General features: G+C 58.6%; 1 protein-coding gene across 1 annotated transcript; it reads left to right on the top strand.

The window, feature by feature from the left end:
* Window positions 1-1,811: 1,811 nt before the first annotated feature.
* On the top strand, window positions 1,812-17,104 carry RBPMS (RNA binding protein, mRNA processing factor). The gene is given in 10 exon segments (XM_037393115.1): window positions 1,812-1,833; window positions 1,836-1,873; window positions 8,547-8,624; window positions 9,159-9,197; window positions 9,334-9,396; window positions 10,141-10,291; window positions 11,157-11,287; window positions 13,137-13,206; window positions 14,597-14,702; window positions 15,465-17,104. Coding segments are annotated over 8 exon segments (585 nt in total). The 3' UTR covers window positions 13,200-13,206; window positions 14,597-14,702; window positions 15,465-17,104.
* The last annotated feature ends 5,926 nt before the right edge of the window (window positions 17,105-23,030 follow it).

The following is a 23,030-nucleotide window of genomic DNA, read 5'->3' as shown; positions in this document are numbered from 1 at the left end:
AGCTGCCCGCAGGCCCAATCTGGCCACCGAGGCGCAGAAAGGCGAGCCGTGACCTTAAATGCCCCCTCAGTACATAAGCCCCCTGCCATCGGCAAGATGTCCTCAGTGTCACCTCCGGTCCCCACGTGCGGTGTGCGGGCAGCATCTGCTCTGGGTACGGCTGCTGCTCAGGTGGCTTTCATCCCGAGGGTGTCTGTCACACCGCTCCGGAGCTGGTGTGGGGTTACAGCCCCATCCGCAGGGATATGGCGGGGCTGGGGTCACCCCCCCCCAAAAAAAAAATAAAATGTAATGGGGCAGAGCGTACGTCCCAGCGCAGGGTCACCCAAAGCCCAGCCTACGCAGGAGTGGGGTGGCAGCCTGACTGCGACCCCAGGGCCAGGGGGGGAGGGAACATGGGTGGCAGAGCCCCCACCGCCCCTGGGTCCTGCCAGGGCTGGGGGCACAGGGGTGGGCAGGGCTGGCACGGCACAGCGGGGACCCCTGCTCCAGTGTCACCTCCATCACACCATGGCCAGCCCTCGGTGGCCCGCTCCCTGTCCCACAGCCTGTCCTGCCCCTGCATCCCCCTCCTGTGCTTTGTGTTCCCAGCACTGTCCCCTCCTCTGTCCTGCAGCCGTATTCCTGGGGCTGTGTCTTGTGTCTCCAGCCTTGTGTCCCGTGTCCCTGGGATTGTGTCCTGTGTCCCCAGCCTTGCGTCCTGTGTCCCATGTCAATGGAACTGTGTCCCATGTTCCCAACCTTGTATCTTGTGTTCCCAGCCTGTGTCCCATGTCCCCAGCCTTATGTCGTGTGTCCTTACCCCTGTGTCCCACATCCCCAGCATTCTGTCCCATGTCCCCAGCCTTGTGTCCAGTGTCCCTAACCCTGTGTCCAGTGTCCCATGCCCCCAGCCTCCTGTGCTGCATCCCCAGGCTTGTGTTCTCTGTCCCTAACCCTGTGTCTAGTGTCCCATGTCCCTGGGACTGTGTCCTGTGTGTCCTGTATCCCTAACTCTGTGTCCAGTGCCCCCAGCCTCCTGTCCCATGTCCCCAGCCTTCTGTTCCATGTCCCCAGCCTTGTGTCCTGTATCCCTACCCCTATGTCCATTGTCTGCAGCCCATGTCCCATGTCCCCAGCCTTCTGTCCCGTGTCCCTAGCCTGTATCCCATGTCCCCAGCCTCCTGTCCCATGTCCCCAGCCTTCTGTTCCATTCCCCAGCCTTGTGCCCTGTGCCCCCAGCCTCCTGTGCACATCCCCAGCCTTATGTCCTCTGTCCCTAACCCTGTGTCCAGTGTCCCATGTCCCTGGGACTGTGCCCCATATGTCCTGTATCCCTAACTGTGTCCAGCGCCCCCAGCCTGTGTCCCATGTGCCCAGCCTTCTGTCTCGTGTCCCCAGCCTTGTGCCCCATGCCCTCAGCCCCGTGCCCCCAGCCTCCTGCCCTGTGTCCCCAGTCTTCTGTTCCGTGTCCCCAGCCTCCTGTCCTACGTCCCCAGCCTTGTGCCCCGTGTCCCCAGCCTCCTGTCCCATGCCCCCAGCCGCCTGCCTCGTGTCCCCAGCCTCCTGCCCCGTGCCCCAGGCCTGCCCCGCCCCCCCCTCCCGCGCCCATGACCCCGTGTCCCACGGCCCCAGCCCTGCCCCCCCCCCCCCCCCGCTCCCCCCGCCCCGGCCCCGGCCCGCCCCGGCCCCGCGCCCCGCCCCGGCCCGCCGCTGCCCGCCGCCGGCCGGCCCCAGCCCCAGCCCCAGCCCCAGCCCCAGCCCCAGCCCCGCCCCGCCCGCCCCGGACGCGGCTGCCGCCGGCGGGAACCAGCAGCTTGGCCGCTCGCACCATGAGCAGCCTCCCCGCCGACCGGGGGGCGGCCCCGCCGACACTGGCCTGCCCGAGGAGGAGGTACCGGGCCGGGGGTGCCTCGCCGCGGGGGGCGGGGGGGGCGGTGTGTCTGGGTTTGGGGAGGTCGGGGTTTTGGGGGGGGTGTTGGTCCGGCATCCCCCTCCCCACCCGCCATCCGCGCCCCCCACGCCGGGGGCGGCTCCGTGCTGGAGGGGGCCCGCCGGCTTCCCCGGCCCCACGTACCGGGGGCTGGCGGGGGGGGCACCGGCGGCGGGCAGCGCATCCCCCCATCCCCGGGACACCCCCGCATCCCGCCGGCATCCCCCCGGGGCTCCCCGCAGGCGCGCCCCGGCTCCCCGGGGCAACCCCCCGGGGCAGCCCCCCGGGTGTGGGGCAGCCCCACTCGAGACGCGCAGCTCCCGGGGTGGGAGGGCCCCAAACCAGGCTGACCCCCCAGCCCGCGGGGCCGGTGCCTTGGGGGGTGCCGGGCACCCCTCGTGGGGCTCACCCCAAAGGTGTCCCCAACAGTCTCCCCCCCCACGGGAGACCAGCCCCCCGCCCCCCGCGGGGCCGAGAGCGGGCTTTCTCCCTTGCGACCGCCAAGTTCCTGGTTTTGCCCGTGACCTTGAGATGGGAATTTGGACTTTGGGAGTGTGAGAGCGGCCGGGGCAGGATCCTCCGCGCCCTCCCCTCACCGCCTGCTCCGGCCGGGTTGTCCTGGGGTCTCTGGCTGACGGACAGTGCCGGGGCGCACCACAGCTCCGCTCGCCTGCCTTTGGTTTTATATTCCAGAGGTGGTTCTGACACGAAACTTCCCAAAGTTTCCCAAAGCGCCCCAATAATAGGGAATTTTCTTGCTGGCAGCCTCGCCGGGTGTGGGGCAAACCATGCTGCCCGGGTGCTTGCAGGCGCTGCGGCTCGGGGGGACCCGGCGGTGGGAGATGGCCATGGAGGGCCTGTTGCCTTTCCCGGTGGCACGGCATGCGCTGCGCTGGCCGTGGGCAGCCCTCGCCCTGCTCCCGGCTGGATCCGGGGGGCCGGGGGCCGGCCATCACCCCCTGGCCCTTGGGGATCCCCTGACCTTGCAATGCCGCTCTGCCCGGGGGGGGGGCTGCTGGGGATGATGAGTGGCCAGAGGGGACGGCTGCGAGGTGCCAGGGTCCCCTGCCATGCTGGGGACGTGTGAGGAGGGCAATGGCCGCTCGTGCTCCTCCAGTGCCAGGCAGGTATTTTCCCTGCACGAGTTTTTCCCAGCCGTGGCTGGAAGAGCCGGTGCTGTCGAGTATTTGCTTAAGCGCAGGGGAAAGGGGCTGCCCGGTTACTGCGCCCTACTCCTCCCCAGGGCTTGCCTTCCAGCTTCGTGCCCCCCAAAAAAGAGGGAGAAGCAGCGCCCATCTTGGGACGGGTGTCAGTCAGGTGGAACAAGCCCCCCCAGCTGGCAGGAGTCCCGCTGCCTGCTCCCGAGGTGGCTTCCCCATCCCTTTTGCCTGCCCCCCGTGAGGGACCTCCCCCCCCGGGACAGGGTTGCTGTGGGCTCGGGGGGTCCCCACAGAGGAGCATGGGGGGGGGGGGTGGGGGGGGGCCGGCAGAAGAACAATTGGAAAGGAGGTCACGTCACTTTGGCCAGGCGAGAATGGCATGTAAAAGGCTCGATGGAGGCCTTATTTGGTAGCGGAGTGGCTCTGGAGAGCCCGGCTCGTGGCCCTCATCCCCATCCCATGCCAGATCCCTCACCCTGGGGGAGCGGGGAGGGGACCCTAGCGCTGGCTTCTGGGGGGAAGGTGCCCGGTGAGGGGATGAGGTTTGCCCCTGTGTCGCACCACGCCATGCTCCTGCGTCCTTCCCTCCTTTGAGCGTGGGGTTCGGAGGGTTTGGGACCAAAGCCATGGGTGGGACACGGCCACGCGTGACCCCCACCCGTGCCCGCCACTCCTCTTTTGCAATCCCCCATCTGCTCTCTTGGCTTCTCGCTGGCTTTTCCTCCACTGCTTCCTCGTTCCAGCCCCGGCAGCTCCAGAATCACTCTTCCCGGAGGGCTGCTCCTCTCCTCCCATCCTCTGCTGGCCATTTGGCTACCGCTCTGGAGAAACGGCTACGAGTGGCGAGGCTGGAGGCTGAGCCCACTCCTCCCGCATCCCAGGGCCACTAGAGCCAGCGTCCCTCGGCCTCGGCCTTGTTTATGTCGGGGAGTTTTGCGGGCTGACGGCATGCGTACACACAGCACAGGAATCTAAACCCAGCCGAGGAGGACGCTCCATTAGCAGAGGGAGTATTTACTCAAGGAGTAATCCCCGCGGGGCCGGAATGCACCCCGCCGGGGGTGGGGGGGGGTGGGGGGTGGGGGGGTGGAGGGGGTGGGAGGCAGAGGCAGCACCCTGCTTTGCTTGGGGGGGTCAGGGCGGGGGGAGCAAAACCTCTGTTCCCTGTTTTACGGCTGGACGGCGGCCCCGTGCCGTCCCCCTCCTGCTACCACTGGGGTCCAGTGCCCGGTGGTGCCTCCCCGCCGGCGGGCAGCCAAGCGGCTAATCGGCTGGTGGAGAATTAAAGCAAGCCCCCATGGAAAGGTGGCCGCCAGGGAGCTGGGCTCGAAGGAGACATGAAATGCCTCGTGAATGAATCACCCGTCCGCCTTCCGCCTCTCCCTGCCGCCCCCCGGGCCTGTTAACGTTTACCAGGGGGGCTGGTTTGGGCAGGGGCAGGGGAGTGTGACCGGCACCCGGCATCCCTCGGGGCACCCGGCATCCCTTGGGGTGCCGCCATCTGATGGGGGTCCAAGGCAGCCAAATGCCTCCCCAGCTCACCTTCAGGACGCAAACCTGGCTTGTGGCTTCACGTGAGGAAGAGGAGGAGGAGGGCTGCCAGTGCTCCATCATGGACCTCTTCATGGTGGGACCATCCTTGGGCCATGGTCTGGAGACCCCAGCCACCTCTTGGCCTGGGTCCCTGCACGTCCTTCTGTGTCCCCAGCCCAGACTGTCCTGGCAAACCCCCCAGACTCTGCAGCATCCCTTGAACTGGTCCCAGACAGGACACAGCATTTTGGGGACAGCAGAAGGTGATGGTGGGACATGGGGGAGCAGAGGGGAGAGGGACGGGCCAGAAGTGGGATGGATAGCTTCCTAGGGAGAGGAGAGTAGGAGAAGCTAGGAGAAGACTTTCTGCAGGGATGATAAACACCAGGAGGGGAAAAACCAGGAGTGAGGTGGCAGAGGTGGCATCCAGCAGCCCTGGCAAATCTGGGGTGCAGCAGCAGGAGCAGAGGAGGACTGTGGAAAGAGGACTTGGTGTGTTCCTTGTGCAGTCCCGTGGCTGCCATCCCCGCTGAAGGGAGTCAAGGCTGTGGTCACTGCGAGGTCCTGCACCCATGGCCAGCGGCTTCCAGGAGCAAACATCAGCACTGCTGACCTGGAAGAAACCTTTGGTTCACCCCAGATTGTACCAAGAAAGGAGAGATGGAGAAATGCTCCACCAAGAAGAAACTAAAAGATGTCTGTGGAGCAGAATGGAAATGAAACAGCTCGGGGTGTCCTGAAGCGGGGGTGTTTGGGCTGTGGGACTCCCACCACTCTGCTCCAGCTCCTTTTGCTGAGCCCTGCTGGGGACCTGGAGGTCTGACCCATGTCCCCCAGGCTGCTCGGGAGTACGCGTCTTGCCCGATCTGCCTCCCAGAAGCCGTCATTTTTCCCTGTGGAAGAGCATACACCTGCCTGCTGGCCAGGCAGTTCTCTGTTAAGGCCTTTTTTTCCACCCTCAAGGGCAGGATTTTGTGCTGGGAGCGTTTCTGGTAGAGGATGGGGGCTGAATCCCTGGGATCTCGGCACAGGAAAGCCTGGAGCAGCTCCCTGCGGGCTGAAGCTCCTCTTCCATTTAAGGGCAGGAGTAATATTTCCGCCTAAAATCTTCCCCTTGGCAAAAGGATATCCGTCCAGCCTGCTGGGAATTGTCCCTGAGGACGCTCCCTTTCTCTGCCAGTCCCACCTCATTTTAACACAGCCCAGATCCTCCCACCTGCTTGTTACCCAGCCCAGCCGAAGGATGCTGTTTACGTAGGACCTACTCAAATATCCCTTTGGCTGGGTGCACCAGCCCCTCCGTAGATTTTTGTGGGGTGCAGATGGGAAGCACCTAGGACCTTGTATCTCCTCCCTTCTCCCAGCTCTCAAACATCCTTTCGGGACTGGAAAGCAGCTGGGGCATCCTTTAGAGCCCTTCTCCCTCACCCCCTCACCGCTGTATAATTTTACGGTTTAAAACTTGGCCGACCCACGTTTGAACTTTCAAAGAAAACAAGTCATTACTGAAGAGGAGCCCTTCCTTTGCGAGGCCGAATTTCGGAGGATTTTTCAGTTTTTTATCTCTCTCATCTCTCCGCTGCATGGCTATGGGGCTAAATGATCTGGCAAGATGGGCTCTTAGGGGTTTGGATTTCAGGGACGTGGCAAATTGGCGGCGGGTTCTCCCCTGGAGCTGTCTCGACACCTCTGGTGTTTCATGCAGCTCCCTAGGGAGAGGGGAGGCGAGAAGCCAGCCTGCCGTCCCTGCGCGAGGGATGCTGCAGGCAAGGGGGGACAGGCAGGGATGCTCAGCCTCCTCAGGAGGCAGACCCAGCTGGGAGGATGGATTCCAAGCTGGTTCCCTGGATAGCAGCGGCCACCCTCAGGCAGACCTGTCTGAAGGGGAATAATTTTTTCCCCTAGGAAAGAGTGAATTTGCCTTCTTTACATTGAATTTCATGGACATGAGGGTTGCTCCTCCAGGTGAATCCTTCCCCAACCCCTGCCAGGAGAAATTCGGGCAGTGTCTCCATCGGTGTAGCACTGAATGCCTTGGGATGCTCCATCGCCCTCTGGTCTCAGAAGTTAGGCAGAAAGCAGGCAGGGGTCCCCCAAGGTGCCCTTGGGGGGGCCTTCCAGTCCCCCCATGGCTGGTCCCAGTAGAGGGGACAGGCTACAGGGTTGTACCTGACTGCAGCCCTGGCTCAGGAAAGGCTGAGGACATGCCTGCGCTGCTGGAGCTCTCAGCATCCCTCTGGGCAAGGCCATGAGCATCCTTTCTTGGCCGGAGCTGGGTTTGCTTTCCAAGTGGAGTCAAGCGTCGGATGGCCATACTTTCACAGGTGGCTTGTTTTCTGGCAGCCCCCATGCACCCAGCGTGCACCCGGCGATGGGTACCAGCAGCGATGGTTATCACCTCACTGGGCTGTTGACACAAGGGCTATATGCAAACAGCCTGGAATACCTTTTGTTATTTAATAGATATAGGTCAGCCAGAGGTTTTGTTACACAAAGCGGGAATGTTTGCTGCTCCTAGGCTGTGAGATGGGGTAGATAGCTTATCTGCAAGAGAAAGAAGAAATGTCAGTAGAAGAATAGGCCTGGGCTGTCTGTCTCTGGTTGTTTCATATGTCTGTCCCAGCGAGTAGGGTGTGCCTGCCCCCCCCCCCCCAAAAAAAAAAAAAAAAATTAAAAAAAAAAAAATCAATGTTTTCCCCTCCTTCAGCCCCAATCTGGCAGCTTGGCACCTGGGGTGGGTGACCTTGGTCTAGCCCCTCCAGACCAGCTCTCACAAGCCATGTGGGTGCCTGAAAAAATAAGCTACAGCCATCAAATCCTCCAGATGGCCTCCTGGAAAGATGCTATGGCAGCAGCAGGAGTGGGGCTGGCTTGCAAGCCTGAAGCTGAGGGGGAGAGCCAGGCAGGGACCCCACCGACACAGGCACCATCCCTGGGTGCCCCAGCAAGAGCAGAGGTGGTGGGTGATGGCACTCAGTGTCAGACCTACCCACAAGGACACGGCAGGGCTGAGGCCAAGCCAACTGCTCCCTCCCCAGGGGGGTCTGAGCCTAAATACAGCCCCTGAACCATGGGCAGTCTGCGTGGGTGGGTGGAGGGTCCAGGTGGGGCTGGTTGGGGCTGTTGGCACCCCCAAGCTCTCGCGGGTCTCCAGCCATCGGTCACCAAAGTGTCTGGATGAGATTTTGGGGATGAGGAGAGGGGGACCGGCAGCAGATCCAGCTGTTGGTCTCCTGCTCCACACCACTCCACAAGTTACAAGCTGGTTGTAAAGCAAAACCATCCCAGCATGGGTCTTGCCCCGGTGGGGTTTGCCTGTCCCCAGGGAACCCCGCATCCCCCCTCAGGGTCGGTGGCAGCAGGGTTGCTGCCAGCCGCCCTGGCTTTGAGGATGCTGCACCAAGGCAAACATTTAGATCCACCCAAAAGGAGTTAAAACTCCTTAAAAGGTGATTTTATAAACCGGTGACAAGCTGCTTAAAACCAGCCCCCTCCAAAACAGAGCCATTCCTCCAGGAGGAAGAGTTGGGATTTGCTTCTCCCAGTCCTTAATGAGCTGCTGCAATTAAGCAGAGACAATAGGCATTGTCTGCAGAGTAAGGCTCTGCTGGGGATGCCAGGAGAGAGCCTGTTTGCCAGACCAGGGTGGAAGGTGCCGCGATGCTGACAGCCTTTTTGACCCAGAGGGCAGTTGCTGTAGTGAGGACGGGTCTCGGTTACCTTTCCGTGGCATCTTACCGGTTTCCTCCATGGTCACCCAAGGGATGGGGATGCCTCTCCCAAAAATGCCACATCCCCCAAGTGTGGCTGAAGGCTCGCGGTTCCCCTCAGGCTGCCATCATCCCTGTGGTGTGCCACCACCTAAGGCTGTGGGAGATGTGGGGGATCCCCAAGCTAAGAGTGAGGGAGGGTCCCCAGGAACCTCCTTTCTTCTTTTCTAGGTGAGGACGCTCTTTGTCAGCGGGTTGCCTCTGGATATCAAGCCCCGGGAACTTTACCTGCTCTTCAGGCCCTTTAAGGTACTAGATTAGGGAGGGGAGAGGGGGGTGGAAGTGCAGGGCTGGCTCTGTGCCCCATCCCTGTGGCCCCACCAACCCTGGGGGATCTGGGAGCCCGCTGCTTTCCCCCAGAAAGTCTAATTCGGTCACTTTATTCACAGAAACAGTTCTGCACCTTTTTGCCCCCAGTAAACCATAGGAAGATGGCATTGGGCACTTTGATTGCACCAGGGTTTTAATTGCACGTTGATTTGCAGCCCATTTAGCAGCAGAAGAGTGCTGGCTGCAAACCTCTCCAGTCTCTTCACCCTGCCAGACCTGCAGCTCAGGCACCGGCTCTTTTGAAACACAAAGGATGATATTATCAGGCATCCAGCATCCCGACACAAATCCAGCAGCAGCGAGTCCCCATGCTGGTGCTGAGCCTTAGTGAGCTCCCCGCATGGCCCCCAGCTGTGGGGCTGCCGGGTGGTGGGTGCAGGAGGTTTCCCTCTCCAAGGAGCAGCTGAATCACGGGCATCTCCACAAACACCCTTTTTTATTCTTTCCTCGCAGGGGTACGAAGGGTCTCTCATCAAACTCACCTCCAAGCAGGTAGGCGCCGCTCAGACCAGGGCGAGCATCCCCCGTCACGCTTCCACCCTCCTCCGGTGCTGCCGGTCACCCGGGTAAGGGTCCCCCCAGTGCCCTGCCACCCTGACTGATGGTGCCCCCCCTCCTTCCTCTGCAGCCCGTGGGCTTCGTCAGCTTTGATAGCCGCTCCGAGGCAGAGGCGGCGAAGAACGCGCTGAACGTGAGTGCACCTGGCTGCTCCATTTTTGGGGGATTTCCCCCCCCTCATTTTCCTGTTGTCCCCAGATATTCTCCGAATTCCTCCGTCCCAGGGATGTACATCTCCCACCCCAGCTGGCCCCACAGCATCCCCATCCCTCCAGCCGATCCCCATCGGCTGTTCTCATCTGCATCCTCCCCCAGGGGGGCTGCATCCCCCTCGCCTTTCCCAGGGCCCTGCAGGAAGGCTGGAAGCTTAAGGATTAGAGCCTTAGATATGAGTCAGTGAGAGGTGCCTTTCCCAGCCTCTCCTGTTTCTTCAGCGGGAAAAATCCCTCCTAAAGCTGCAAAAGCAAAAGCAAATTTCGCTTTCCTTTAGCAGCTCCTTCTGTGGAGAGAACCTCATGAAAACAGTCACGGGGAGAACCGCATGGAGCCGGTTCTCCGATTCCTTGCCGGGTTTTGGTTTGGTGGTTTTTTTTGTTTTTTTTTTTCCCCTTGTCTTCATTTTCAATGTAAAACTTTTTTTTTTGGCTCTGCTAATCCCTCTGGATAAGAGCTGGGCTGCGGGATGCCGACTGCCAAATATGGTGCCGATGCTAAAGATGCCGGAGGAATGCGAGCCGCCTCGGGGCCGGCAAATTAGCTCATTTCAAGGCTGGAAGTTGAAAAAAAAATAATAAAAAAATAACGAGGAGTTATTTTTGCTGCAGGGCTGGCACTTGGTGGTGCTCACCTAGCTGCCATGCCTCCTTCCCTCCCGCAGGGCATCCGCTTCGACCCCGAGATCCCCCAGACGCTGCGGCTGGAGTTCGCCAAGGCGAACACCAAGATGGCCAAGAGCAAGCTGGTGGGCACCCCCAACCCCAGCACACCTCTCCCCACCGCCGTACCTCAGTTCATCGCCCGGGAGCCCTGTAAGTACTGGCCCTGGCCCTCCCCAGGGAGCCTCGCCATGTGCCCCCCCCCGCCACCGCTGCAATGCCAGCAGGCTTTTGGGGTGGCAGGTGCCAGGGGTTGCCCTCGTCCTCATTTGCCTTGGCAAAACGCCTTATTCAGGCAATTTGATGTTGCGCGGAGATCATAGGTGGATGTGGGGATGCGGGGCTCCTGGTGCGGGATGCTGGAAGGAGCTGGGATGGGTGCTGGTGGGGAACGCCATGCCCAGCGGGAAGCGGCAGTGCCAGCCGCACACGCCGGCCTGGTGGCCGTGGGTGCCCAGAGGCGGCTGCCAGCGCTGGAGAGGAGCCGGTGGCAGTGACGGCTGCCTTGGCACGGCGTGTGGGAGTGGGACGAGCCTGCAGCACTGCGTGACCGTGCTGGCAAGTTTCTGAGTGATGGCTTGGAGTCTCGGTGGAGACCTCAGCGACGTCCTGCCGTGAGCACGCCGTACCCATTTCTGCTGCTGGAAGAGCTCTTACGTGGACGCCGGTTCCTTGCCTCGTTGCTGCGTGCGGGCACGAGCTGCACGCTCTCCTTCGTGCCCATGACACCGCATCCCCTGGGCAATGAAACCTCACAGTGACGATGTGCCCAGCCCCACGGCATTGCTCGCCACCAGCTGAGCCCTGCGTTTTCCCAGCGGGAGCGCAAGCTCAGTGCTGGCTCTGCGGGTCGGCACACCGACTGGCATGCTGGCACTTCTCTGGGGGAAGCTCTGCTCCTGCTCGTGCCTGCTCTGGGGGGAGAAGGAATGACCGTCGGTGCCATCATGCAGCACGTGGGGCGGTGAGGGCCGCGGTGCGGTGGTCACCGTTAACTCTCCTTCTTCTTTTCTTGCAGATGAGCTCACAGTGCCTGCACTTTACCCCAGTAGCCCTGAAGTGTGGGGGCCATACCCTCTGTACCCAGCGGAGTTAGCACCTGCTCTACCTCCTCCTGCTTTCACCTATCCCGCTTCGCTGCACGCCCAGGTAATTCAGATCCATCCACCACCACTGCGCTCACCCCCCGCCCCAGACCCGCCCCCCCATCCCCTCGGTGCTCGCCGCACCACTAACCTCTGCCCGGCTAACAGGCACTCACTGCCCCCCTCCCTGAAATTTAGGGATGGCACCCAAACCAAGCTGAGCGCGCGGGCAGCACTGCCTGCCTCTCCCCAACGCCTCTCTCTGCCTTCCTACCTTCGCTCTTGCCCGCACCAGGGGCAGGCGGGGAGGGAGGGATGCTCGCTGGGGCTGGACCGGCCCCGTCGCTCCCGGCACCAAAGAGCCACCCAGCTGCTGGCACGGTGCAAGCTGGGGGCTCCCGAGCCCCCGGTCACCCCACAGGCATCGCTGGGATGTGGCTTTGTGTGATGCGGGGTATGAAGCAAAGCGACTCTGATGGGGAGGAGAGGGTGAGCGAAGCACAAATGGAGGACCCATCTATTATTGACGAGGTGCTGCTCTTCTCACAAGTGCTCTTCTGCTGGCTGCCACCACCAGTGGCTCCGATGGCAGCACGTGGCCGTTAAAAATTAACCACCCGCCTCGGGAGAGGAGCAGGGAAAAGAAGAGAAGTGGAAATGGGGGTGGCGGAGGATTTCTTTGCGGCACCAGCCTTTGGGATGTTTCCTAGAGCGGCATCGCGGGGATGCCGGGAAGAGACCCCCGCCTTCGGGGGGACACGGGCAGCTCCTCATCAGCTGCCATCACCACACCAACATCATCCCGGCTTTCGCTCCTCACTGCCGGCTCTGGCTTGGCGGTGAGCAGGAGGAAACAAGTGCACGGAAACAGATTTTCTGGATAAGCCACATCCGAAAGGCTTTGGCCCTGGCCCGCTGGAACTGAGCCGGGTTATCCGGAGCCACCATCGCTGGGAGCCGGAGGCAGATGGGGGCTGGTTTGAGCAGGAGGGTGAGGAAAAGCACTCAGCATACAAACCAGCCACAGCCTTTGGATGAAACTCCGACTTTTCCGGCCCTGCTGTTTATAGGAAGAGCAGCGGTAAATATTATTGCGGCTACATACTTGCCTTGTCAATAATGGCTAACAGGCAGCACCTGCGCTGCTCGGGAGGCCAGGGGGATGGCTGGCAGAGGAAACGGAGGTGTATGGAGGCCCTGAGAGCCCCCTGGGAAAACCCAGGCTGAGACGTGATGTTGGGCACTGTTCCAAGAAACGTTATCCGTGTGGTTACAAAGCCAGCACAGTGGGGAGGATGGTGGTGGCACCTTTCCTGTTGCCCCTGGGTGCTGTGGGGAAGCAGGCAGCACTGCTTTGCTAGGGGCTGCAGGCTGTCCCCGTGCCTCCTGCAGCGGCCGGTGGCAGGATTTCGGTGGGGAGCGTTGGAGAGGGCAGCCACCATCCAACCCGGAGCTCCTCGCTGCAGGGTGGCCTCCCCAGCTGGGTCCTGCACGGAGCGGTGGGACGGGGAACCTCGGATGGTGGGGCCAATGTGGCATTATCCTGCAAAGCACCGAGTGCACATGGGCCGTCATCGAGAGCCACTGGGTTTTGGTGTCCTGACATTTTCTGCCCCTGTCTCTTGTGGACTTTGCAGATGCTAAGCAGGGGTGAGCCCACTCCTGCTTGGTGCAACCGCGGTGCTGCCAGCCCGGCTCGGTCCTGCGGCAAGCAGCGACGCCAGGGGCCGTGCTCAGCCCCAGCTGGTGTTGCTGTCCGAACCGGAGCCGGGATGGCTGTGCTGCTTGTGTTTGGACCTCCATCCACCCTGTGCCTGGGGAAGGCCAGGAAAGGGGAGTCCCGGAGGCAGCCAGCTCTTGCCAGGGTGGGCAGCCACTACCTCTCTCACCCTGCGCCCCTCTTGTCTTTGCAGATGCGCTGGCTCCCTCCCTCCGAGGCTGGTTCTCAGGGCTGGAAGTCCCGTCAGTTCTGCTGAATGCCGGGTAAGCGCTACCTCTCTGTGCCCATCCTTCTCTGGTGCGGTGGGCTGGTGGCCACCTCCACCCTTACCCTGAGCTGTCCCCTGCTGCCACTCTCCAGCAGCCCAGGGCGGTGGCCAGACCATACCCTTGCGCTGGCGAGGCCACTTTCTGGCAGGTACCGCAGGTCCGGCCGCCCTCCCTGCCCCCAGGAAAGGGACATCTCCACCATCATCCACCCCATCACCCACCCACCATTGCTTTCCCAGATATCCCGTGCCTCACGGCCCATGCTGCTGCAGCAGCAGAGGCTGCATGCCCCGGGGGCCGTGGCAATGGCACGGTCCTACAAATGAAGGTGGCAGCAGGGCCGCCTGGCTGAAGGCAGCCTCACTGTGACGCAAACAGCTCGTTAAACCTTAACGAGAACCCTCCTGGCAGCCCAGGGCTGCCACAAGAAGCGTGGCGTTACCGAGTGCCTGTCTGCCCAGCCAGAGCGAGGGGGCTGGTCTGGTTACACCTCGGACCTCTTCAGATGAAAAAAAGCCTTGCAAGATACGCTCTCCAAATAACTCGGCCTTTTGTGGATAAACACAAGGGATTCAAATGGAAAAGGGGAAGGAGGCTCTGCTGATGCTGAGCATTGCTTTCCCCGTGATCCCAGCCTGCCCTGACCATCCCAGCCCAGCCGCCATCCCCCGCCGCTGCTGCTGTCCGCCGGGAAGTCTCCTGCACCACATCCACACCAGCCTGTGGAGAAATCCCATCAGATCCAAGGAGGTGGGAAGGCTCCGGCATCGGCTGCCCATCCTCCCGTGCCACCGCTGTGCCTGTCCGCCTGGCACCCACAGGCTGCGCCGCGGCCATGAGGCTTGCTCAGCCGGCGAGGGCAGAAGGACCGGCTTCTTGGGTTCAGACCCGGGACTTGGATCTACAAAGCATTTACCGGCTATTTTAGGCCCAGCAGATAAAAATAGGGAGTGGTGATGCTTTGGGAACCAGTGGTTCTTCCAAAATACGGAACCTGCCAATGTTTCCAGCTAAAATTGAAGCAGAGCCGTATTTGGGAAGGGGAGATGAGTGAATCCCTTGGATCAGGTCCACCTCCCCACAGCAATCCCAGCAGCCGCAATGGGCAGCAAGGGTGGAAGGCTGGGGACCTCCTGGCTCCCCACCAGGCTCCTCTGGCCAGGGCGGGCTATGGCACAGCCCAGCAAGGTGTTCTGCTGCCGACCCGGCTCTCCTGCCTCATCCTCCCTGTCCTTGCTGCGTGGAGTCCATCAGGGCAGGGTTAAGCTGCCAGCTGTCCCCTTAGGAGGCACCGATCCCGGCCACTGCAAAAATAACCTCTCCCCGCAGTGCACCCCGGCTGCGCCTGCCAGTGTCCCTAATCCTTGGCTGTGTCCTTTCGCAGGTCTCAGGTGTGTGATGGTGGCCTACAGTCAGTCTTGTGGGTATTAATGGAGTCTTCCAAGGCGGCTACTGGGTTGGCATGCTCTCCACAAAACCACAGTGTGCTGGTAAGGCTGCAGCACGGCGCCCAGCCACGCCAGGGGACGCGGCCCCGGGGGGGTTTGCTGCTTTGGGGAGGGGGTAGGGGGGCAACCAAGCCAACATGATGTCCCTGAAGAAGCGGGCAGTGAGGCAGGCACGTCCCTGGGACTGATCCCTGCCGGGTGGCATCGCTGCTCCCATTACGGCACAGCACCTCCAGCATGGAACCATGGCTCTGTCATTCCCGTGTTTATCGTTATATCTGGGGCGAGAGTTTCGGCAGCCGAGGAATGCCTCTCGGCTTTGAATTACCCCCGGTAATCTCATCTTGCTGCTGTCCTGCTTCCTGCCTTGGATCAAGAGACTGAATTCCTCTTAAGTGCAAAATTCAACTCAAACTTAACTCTCGGCTTCCCAGCTGGTGCCTCAGTTAACAGCCCAGGGGCTACAGCCATCGGGAGGAGTGAACTGGGACCAGTGTGGTCCTTCCCCCCTGCCTGGGAAGCCCCGGCTCTCCCCGCAGGCATTTCCCACCTTGCTCTTTCCTGGTTAAACAACTGTCCATGGAGCTCCGTCACTGCATGCACTGCTGTCACTGCATGTACTGCGCTCCCTTCCTCGCCCTGTTTCCCAAACAAGCCTCTCCCCCACACTGCGGCACGGGAGCTTCCCCGCAAAGGAAGAAAGATTAACCACATTCCCTTTCCCACTTTGCCTCAGTCCAAGATTGCGGCTGCTTTTTTTTTTTTTTTTTTTTTTTGTCTTAACACCTCTCTCTGTTGTTACAGGCTTGAAAAAGAAAAACAACCCCTCACACGTTTGGATTCCTCCAAGACTTTCCCACAGCCTCTATCACACATCTGCTCTCCTAGAAGAAAACCGAAAAGCATACCTAGTAATAATATTTTCCTCTTTTACACTGTATATTTGTAAGAAAGAGTGTGTTACTTCTGAAAGCATGGTTTGACAGGCATCGCTGTAGTGTTTGAAAAGGCTTTTCAAACAGAACCATAGGAAAGCAGACTACAAAAAAAGCGAAACGAGAGCAAGTATTTTTGTACCAAACCTCCTAAATAGGACAATCTTACACTGGGTCGGACCACAGGTTTTTGTGCTTGACTTTTGAATGCGTGTAATTAAGAGTCTCTATCCACCCCCCCTGCCCCATCAGCTGCATGTCGAAGGCATGATGTTCACGTGCGTGCAGATGTTGAGACACACGATTCGGGTTTGTAGGAATTGTGCTCCGGCTGTTACAGCAAGACGTCTGCGGACACTTACAGCATTCCCATTTTCTTCCCAGTTGTACCAAATGACAACCAGGCAGGACAATCAGAAACTTTCTTATGGTGATTTTTTTTACCTTAGGGCTATGTTAATAGCTTGCTGTGCAAAGCTTCGGCATGGTACAACGGCTCGGATCAGGGATGGGCAGACAGCCCGCACATGTAGCAAGGTGACAATTTGCCTCCTCCTCCTGCGATGACTGCTTGAAGTTGTTACGGGCAACGTAAACTGCTGTATGAGATAAAGAAAACAAACCCTCGGTTCACCAGCTTACTCAAGGTTGGGTGTGAGTCCCGAGCGAGTCGAGGGGCTTAGACACGTTCCTACCGTTACGCCAAAGTGCTGGGCGGAACTGGGGTTTTAGCGTTAAGGTTATGCTGGTCCAGCTGCTCACTGCGTAGCATTTCCACATTTCCGTGTGCGAAGACAAGAAGGGAGGTTGCTAACACCCCTGGGGCAGTATCTGTCACCTTTACAGAGATAGCGTACCAGCAAAGAGACAGCTGACATGCTAGTCTCCTTGCTCCAGGAGGAATTGGGAAAAAAAAATTTAAAATAGAGCAAACCAAACCAAAACCTCAAACAGATTTCAGTTTCTTGCAAAAGGAGGCGCAAAACTAATTTCACTGCCTTTCCCCCCCTACCCCATCCCTGCTGTAGGGTACACCGAGCTCAGCCACTGCACGGGCTTCACCATAGCTGGTTTCCCAGCTGCACTGAAGACATGGGGTGCCCGTGGCCTTGTGAAACACCATAACCTTTTTTTCTTCCTTCTTCCTTTTATTCTGTGGGTGGGCCAAAATAACATGGCTGAGATTTCGGCTGCCGGAGCTGGGGCAGGGCGGGAGAGTGAGATGGTGTGATGGGAAACTGTCCCGTTGGGGTTTTCTGTAAAGAGTGGGATTGATAAAGGCGACGTGAGAAGAAATCAATTCCAAGACAAACCTCTGAGCGGCTCTATAAGGAACGATACCAGCGTTTCCAAGCAACGGACTAACTCTTTTAGCAAACTATTTCCTGTAATTTGTCTTGTGGAGAGGAGAGAAGCTTCCACATTGTCTACTCCGCTTTTGGAAATACGTTTAAAGGTACTTTTCTATTGTAATTTTTTACAAATAAAACCAGTGATTATTGTAAGTTACACGCAGAGCGTCATCGTGTGCTGTGTCTGTCGGGAACAGGGAGAAGGATCTCAACATACACCCCTCGGGGGCCTTGGGGAACAGCAGCCTTCTTCCTCCCTTGGGGTATTTGAAGGCAATGTTCCTGAGGGACCGCTGAATTTCCAGGGCAGATACCATCGGACCGTTTGGCTCACTTGGATGTCTAGGAAAGCTCCAAAATCCAGGCTGGAAGGATCAGCAGGCTTGAAAGAAATGACTCCTAAATTTACAAAGATGTTATCGGTTAGTTTTTAAACCTACTAACCTTGGCACTGAGCGCAGGAGCTAAGCTGCAATTTTCCATGAGCTCAGCCACAGCAGAGGCAAACGTAACCTAGAGACGAAGGGCCAGATTATCGTGGTTTGTTGGTTTTTTTTTTTTTTTTAACATGCTGAGAATTTTGAAAAACTGTTCGTAAGCCCAACCTAGAAATTCCTCCTCCTTCCTCCACTCCGCCCCCGCCCTGATAAATGTGACCAGCATCCCCAGGAGCCTTGGCCAACGGGCCAGGCTCTGAAAACAAAGTACCAGGAACAAACTCCAGCTTAGCAAAAGCAGCCCAGAGAACGGTGTGTAAAGGACATGATTAAAACAGGCTAGAAACCATCGAAGGCGGAAGAACAAGGCATGCTGGTGTGTTACTTGAAACCCCCGGCTGGCAGGGATGAGCCAGGGAGCTAAGCCCTTAATGTTGGATGCTAATCCCCCCGCAGCCACCGCAAGTCACGGCTTTGTTTCCGAGTTGCATGCAGGGGAGAGGTTTGTTGGCAGGCCTCGGGAGGAAGGGAAGGGAGCTCCGAGCTGTGAGCGCAACGCACTGCTCAGCCCAGCTGGTCAACGCCACCGTCCCAGGCACCACTTTAGTGAGCTGTGCATATGCTTTGGGGAGCGGATTCAACAGTAAACATCCTCCAGCTAAGAAAGCGATGAAGCACGCACGCATCCTCCTGGACTTTGCCTGGGCACAGCATCTGCTCCGAGATCTGCCCTGCAAAAGGAAGCAGGGCCTTGCTGAAAATATTTAACCTCTTGAACCGTTTTTTCTATTTTTTGTTTCTTTAAATTTCCACCATAACCCAAAATGTTTTCGGCTTCGTGCTGATCAGCGCTGCCCTCATCAGCAAGGGGTGGGAGCAGCAAGCTGCTCACCCAGCCCCAGAGTCCCCTTTGCCCGTGGTGACCTTTCCCTATGCAGCCGGGGGAACATTCCTTCCCCATGACCGTTGGGGCACTTACAGGAAGGCCCAAGCTGCTGGCTGACACCGGGAGATTGCAAAATGGGACCAGGGACTCCCAGGCCAGTACTGGCATCCGATACCAGGGACAAGTCCCGGGGGGGAGGGGGGGCTGTTACGAACAGGCAGAACTGGAAAAACCAAAATGAGAAAATTTCACACTCTCATTGTTTCCACTTTCCCAAGTCTTTCTCTCCCCATCCCCCTAAAGCTGAAGCTAAAGTCGGGGAGTGGAGGATGCAAGCAGCTCCTTCCTACGCATCCCTGCACAGATGTTTGCTGCCCTGAGGCTGCTGGCGGGCAGCAGGCTGGAAGCAATGGCCGAGGCAGGGAACAAGCTGGCAGGGTCTGCAGAGAAACACAGCGCAAACCCCCCACGTTGGACGGACACAGCGGAGCAGCAGAGGAATGCGAACAAGATGGGAGAAGGAGAGCTGCATCTCCCGGAGGACTGTACGTGTGGGGGGCAGGCAGCAGTGACGGCAGCTGGGCAGCAGCAGCGTCAGGGACTAGGGATCGTGCTGCGGGAATGGAGACGGGCCAGCCGGGACAGGGAGAGCAAAGGGCAGACAGAGCCGGCGCCGAGGCTGGCCAGCAGCGCCCGCAGCCCGGACCGGGGCAGGGAGGAGGAGCGAGCCCAGCACCCGCTCCTGCAGGCCTCCTTGGGAAAGGGGGTAAGGAATAACAAGGCCGGGAGAGGAAAGATGAGATAGCACTGGGGTCTGGCCAGGCAGCTTTAGAGGAGGCTGGGAGGGAAGCCGGCGGCTAAGAGCAAAGAGGTGGCTTTGTGAGGACAGCTGGGGCCGGGGCCAGGGCTCGGTGCTCGCTGTGGATTTGCTCCCCAGTTCTGGAAGCTTGGGGAAATCGACAGGCGTCAGCCAGCAAGGCTCACTGCGCTGCCCAAACGCTGCCAGGCAAGCCTGCCCCGTGCTCCCTGCCAGCACGGAAAAGCTCCGCATGCCTGGGAAAGCGCGCAGCTAGGGCATCGGCCATCCCACCGCCCTGGGAGCGACGGGGATAACTGCACACAGGGGATCGCACAGCACACCTAAAAACCTGCAGTCTGGCCTGGGGCCATGCCTGCAGCCCAGAGCCAGGGCAGCCAGCCCCGGGCCCAGCAGTGCCAGCACCGGGGAGACATTTCCACGCAGGGAGATGAGCCGGGTGCTGCAGATGTGTGTGTGCCCTGCAACTGCAGGCTGCCCCGAGAGCCAGGCTTCGGCCAGCATTTAAACACCATTACCTGCCTCACTGCCATGCTCAGGCTAGAAACCAAGATGATGGTGGAGCTTAAAAAGCAAAGCTAAGAAATACCATTAGCAGATGCCTGAAATGCTGTTTCTAAAACACAGGGAAGTCAACCATTAGCAGAGTCTGGACTTCCATCTCTGCAGTCTCCATAATTAATAACTAGTTCAGGAGGGAATAGAGAATACAGCGTAACTGATGGAGGCAGGAGGAAATCGCACAAGTACTTCAGGCCTTGGATGTAAGCCCAGAAGTGCAGGTATAGTCAAAAAATTAACTTAATGGAAGGACAACCTCCCGCCTTAACCATCCTTTTCCCCTGCTGTGCTTGCACTCTGCGCAACGTCCAACCCACGAGGCTGGTGGAGTCCAACACGTGGGTCCCAACCACAGAAGCACTGATGAGTTTTCAGTCACAGCTGTTTTTTCTCTGGACCGTTGGGTAACACAGAGGCTGCTGCACACACTTGCAAGCCAAAGCAGCAGAAAGCAAGCCAGTGAGAAACAAGGAGAACTGCTCTTACAGCAGTCTGGGCAGTACCAAAGGAACTGGGGCTTGGACCCACAGGAACACAGGGATAAAAGGGGTCGCAGGAGGTCTCTGATCCAACCTCCCTCTCGCAACAGGTCTGTTGCCAGTAAGAGATCTGGTCAGCCTGGTTTTGCCTGAGCAATGCTTGAAACCTCCGTGGATGGAGTCACCTCCCCACCAGCTTTTTTTTTCCTAATACCCAAGCCAAACTTCCCACGTTCCCCTATTATGTCATCTGCCATGGCTGCCAAGAAGTTTGACAGCATCATCTCCTAACTGCCCTTCACATCGCTGTACCTGTGATTAGATACACCCTCAGCTGTGTCTCCACCACACTGAGCTGTCCCAGCTCCCCACTCTCCCCTCCCAGGCCCTCTGCCACCAGCCCTTGACCAGCCCAGGAGCCCCAGCCAGACCGTCCCCAGCATCCCAGCACCCCTTTTGCATGGAGCGGGGAGGCCCAAACTGGACAGAGTTTCTAGGTTTGACCTCCCCAGTGCTGAGCAGGGAGCCAACAGCTTTCCATGCTCTGCTGGCCCTTGCCGGAGCGGTGGCAGGCTGGGTTCGCCTCGATTGGGAAGAAAGCACCTACAGCTCTGCAATACCCAGTGCGAACGAGAAGCTGCCTTCCTGCCGCGAGCCCTGCCGTGTTCAGACAAGCCCTCTCTTCTGGGGAACTGCCACTCTTCCTTACCTGCTTTCCAGGGTCGTGCCCAGGGAGCCTGCACAGGGCTGGCAAGACAGACACTGTTCGGATCGCGCATACGGAGCCAGAACAACAGCCGTGAGCAGCAGTGCAGAAGCAGACCCTCTCTCCCCTGGGAGAGCCCCAAACCACCCAGCCTTCCGCACTACAACAAAATGCTGGCCCAGGGCTCTCAGCTGGGGCGGCGCTGCCTTTTGCAAGCACCCCTCGAGCCAGGCTGGGCAGCGCTGTAGCAATGCCAGCTACCTGTGGTGGCCAGGAATGCTGTTTTCAGGCTGATCCCTTTCTTGCTGACAACCCAGCGGTGGGCCTCGACAATCCAGCCGTATCCCTGACTTTGCCAGCAGCAGAAAGCTTGTACCAGCAGACTGGGGTCCGAGCTCTTCTCTCCCTGATGGTTGTTAGCGGTTAGCCTTGCCGGTCTTCAACCGGTCAACAGTAAGTACTCAACCCTACTGGACATAGTCCCCTAGAAGCTGTAGCTGCCAGATGCCCCCAAGGCAGTAACACACAAAGGAATTTGGGCCTGGTACATTAGCAGTGACTGGAAAGCAAGCAACAAGGCTGGAAATAACGAGATGTCAGTACCATAGCTGCTTCTAGCCATCTGCAAATGTAGCCTCTCCTCATCAGCAGGTACCAGAGAGCCCAGCTCTCCCTGGTGGCCCTGCACCGCCTGCCCGTGCTCATCAGAAGTGACAGCCCTCACTGACTACATCCACGTGCAGGGTCTTTATACCATTTCTCTGGGCTCCTTTGCCTCTCTCTCCCCTGCTCTCTAAAAGCCTTGAATGATCATGATGAATTATAGATTAGCTCTGGTACACATTGCCTTATGTCAGTTTTCTCATTCAACCATACAAAATCCTGCTGTTTTCCATCCCCTTCCAGAACAACTATTGTAATGGCGGAGGAGGTGGAATAACTCTTCAGTTAGAGCAACTTTTAGGAGAGAAGCCAGTTAAGCCCCCTGTTTAGAGGTGTGACACACCTGAGCTATTCAACTTTTACCTTAAAAAAACAACAATGCTTTTATTTTGTGGGTGAGGACAAGCAGATGACATACAAGGCCTGTTTCACATCTATAGACACACAGAAGTCCTAATGAGCTCCTTCTGCAGGGCCAGTGCAGCCCCTGATGCCCATGGCCAGGGTATGCCAATGCTGCTACCAGATGCCCTCACGAGGATACCTTTTCAGAAGCAAATCCTAGACCAGCAACACCTGGCCGAGAGAGGAAGAGCTATCAGCGGTATGACCTGGCTTACTCCACTGGCTCTCTCCTCCTCCCATTTCACCATGGCAGAATCAGCACACCCCCCTCCCAACACAATGAAACTGGTGCAATACCGAGGGAGAAACCAGAGGACTGAGTGCATGTCCCTGGCTGCTTGCAGACCTCAAAAGAGCTGGTTCTCTTGGGAATAACTCCAGCAACTGCTGCAGATACTGTCCCCACAGCCACAGGCTCAAGATGCAATTGCACAAGCAAAAGGATGATGTAGACAGCCAAGATATATCTGAGAGCTCCCACCATTGAGAAACACTGTCTTCCTTTTCCCCAGGGCCCTGTCTATATGTCTGTCAGCATCACAGGGGGTAGGAGCTGAATGCTTTTCTGCTCCTGGCTGATACAGCAGGGGAAGAAGAGAAGGAAGCTGTGTCAGAAGAGCTACTCATCAGTGCCTGCATTCCTCCACTGCCCCCGAGCCTTAGGAAGGCTCAAATGATAACCCTGCCAGGATCGACACACTGAATCCTGGAGCTGAGGGAACAACATCCTTGCTGGACAGGGCACGCATCACCTGAGGAGCCTCAGGAGAGTGCAAGAGGCAAGTCCTCACATGGCAGGGACAGGTAAAGACCGCACTGAGATGGCTTTGCCAAAGAGCCTTCCTGAAATGCGTGAGATGAAGATGCCTGCCATGGACTAGATGACCATTGTAGGTCCCTTCCAGCTGAAATATTCTATTCTATGTTCTACCTTTGCCAAAAGCAGCCCCAGTCCCCTTATCTTCCTGACTAGCAGTGAACGCTTCCAGGGAAGGAAAAGAAAAATGGATTAATAGGCCTCCAGCCCCCAGGAAAGAGCATAAGGCTTCTCAGCAGCCCTTCGCAATGTCAGCCTGAGAGAAGAAGGATTTCACCAAGGAAAGCGAGCTGAGGGCATGATGGTTTTGGC

This window comes from Falco rusticolus, chromosome 1 (assembly GCF_015220075.1).
Source record: "Falco rusticolus isolate bFalRus1 chromosome 1, bFalRus1.pri, whole genome shotgun sequence".
Lineage (NCBI taxonomy): Eukaryota > Metazoa > Chordata > Aves > Falconiformes > Falconidae > Falco > Falco rusticolus.
The sequence above is the reverse complement of the archived record's forward strand: the minus strand, read 5'-3'. Positions and strand labels throughout refer to the sequence as shown.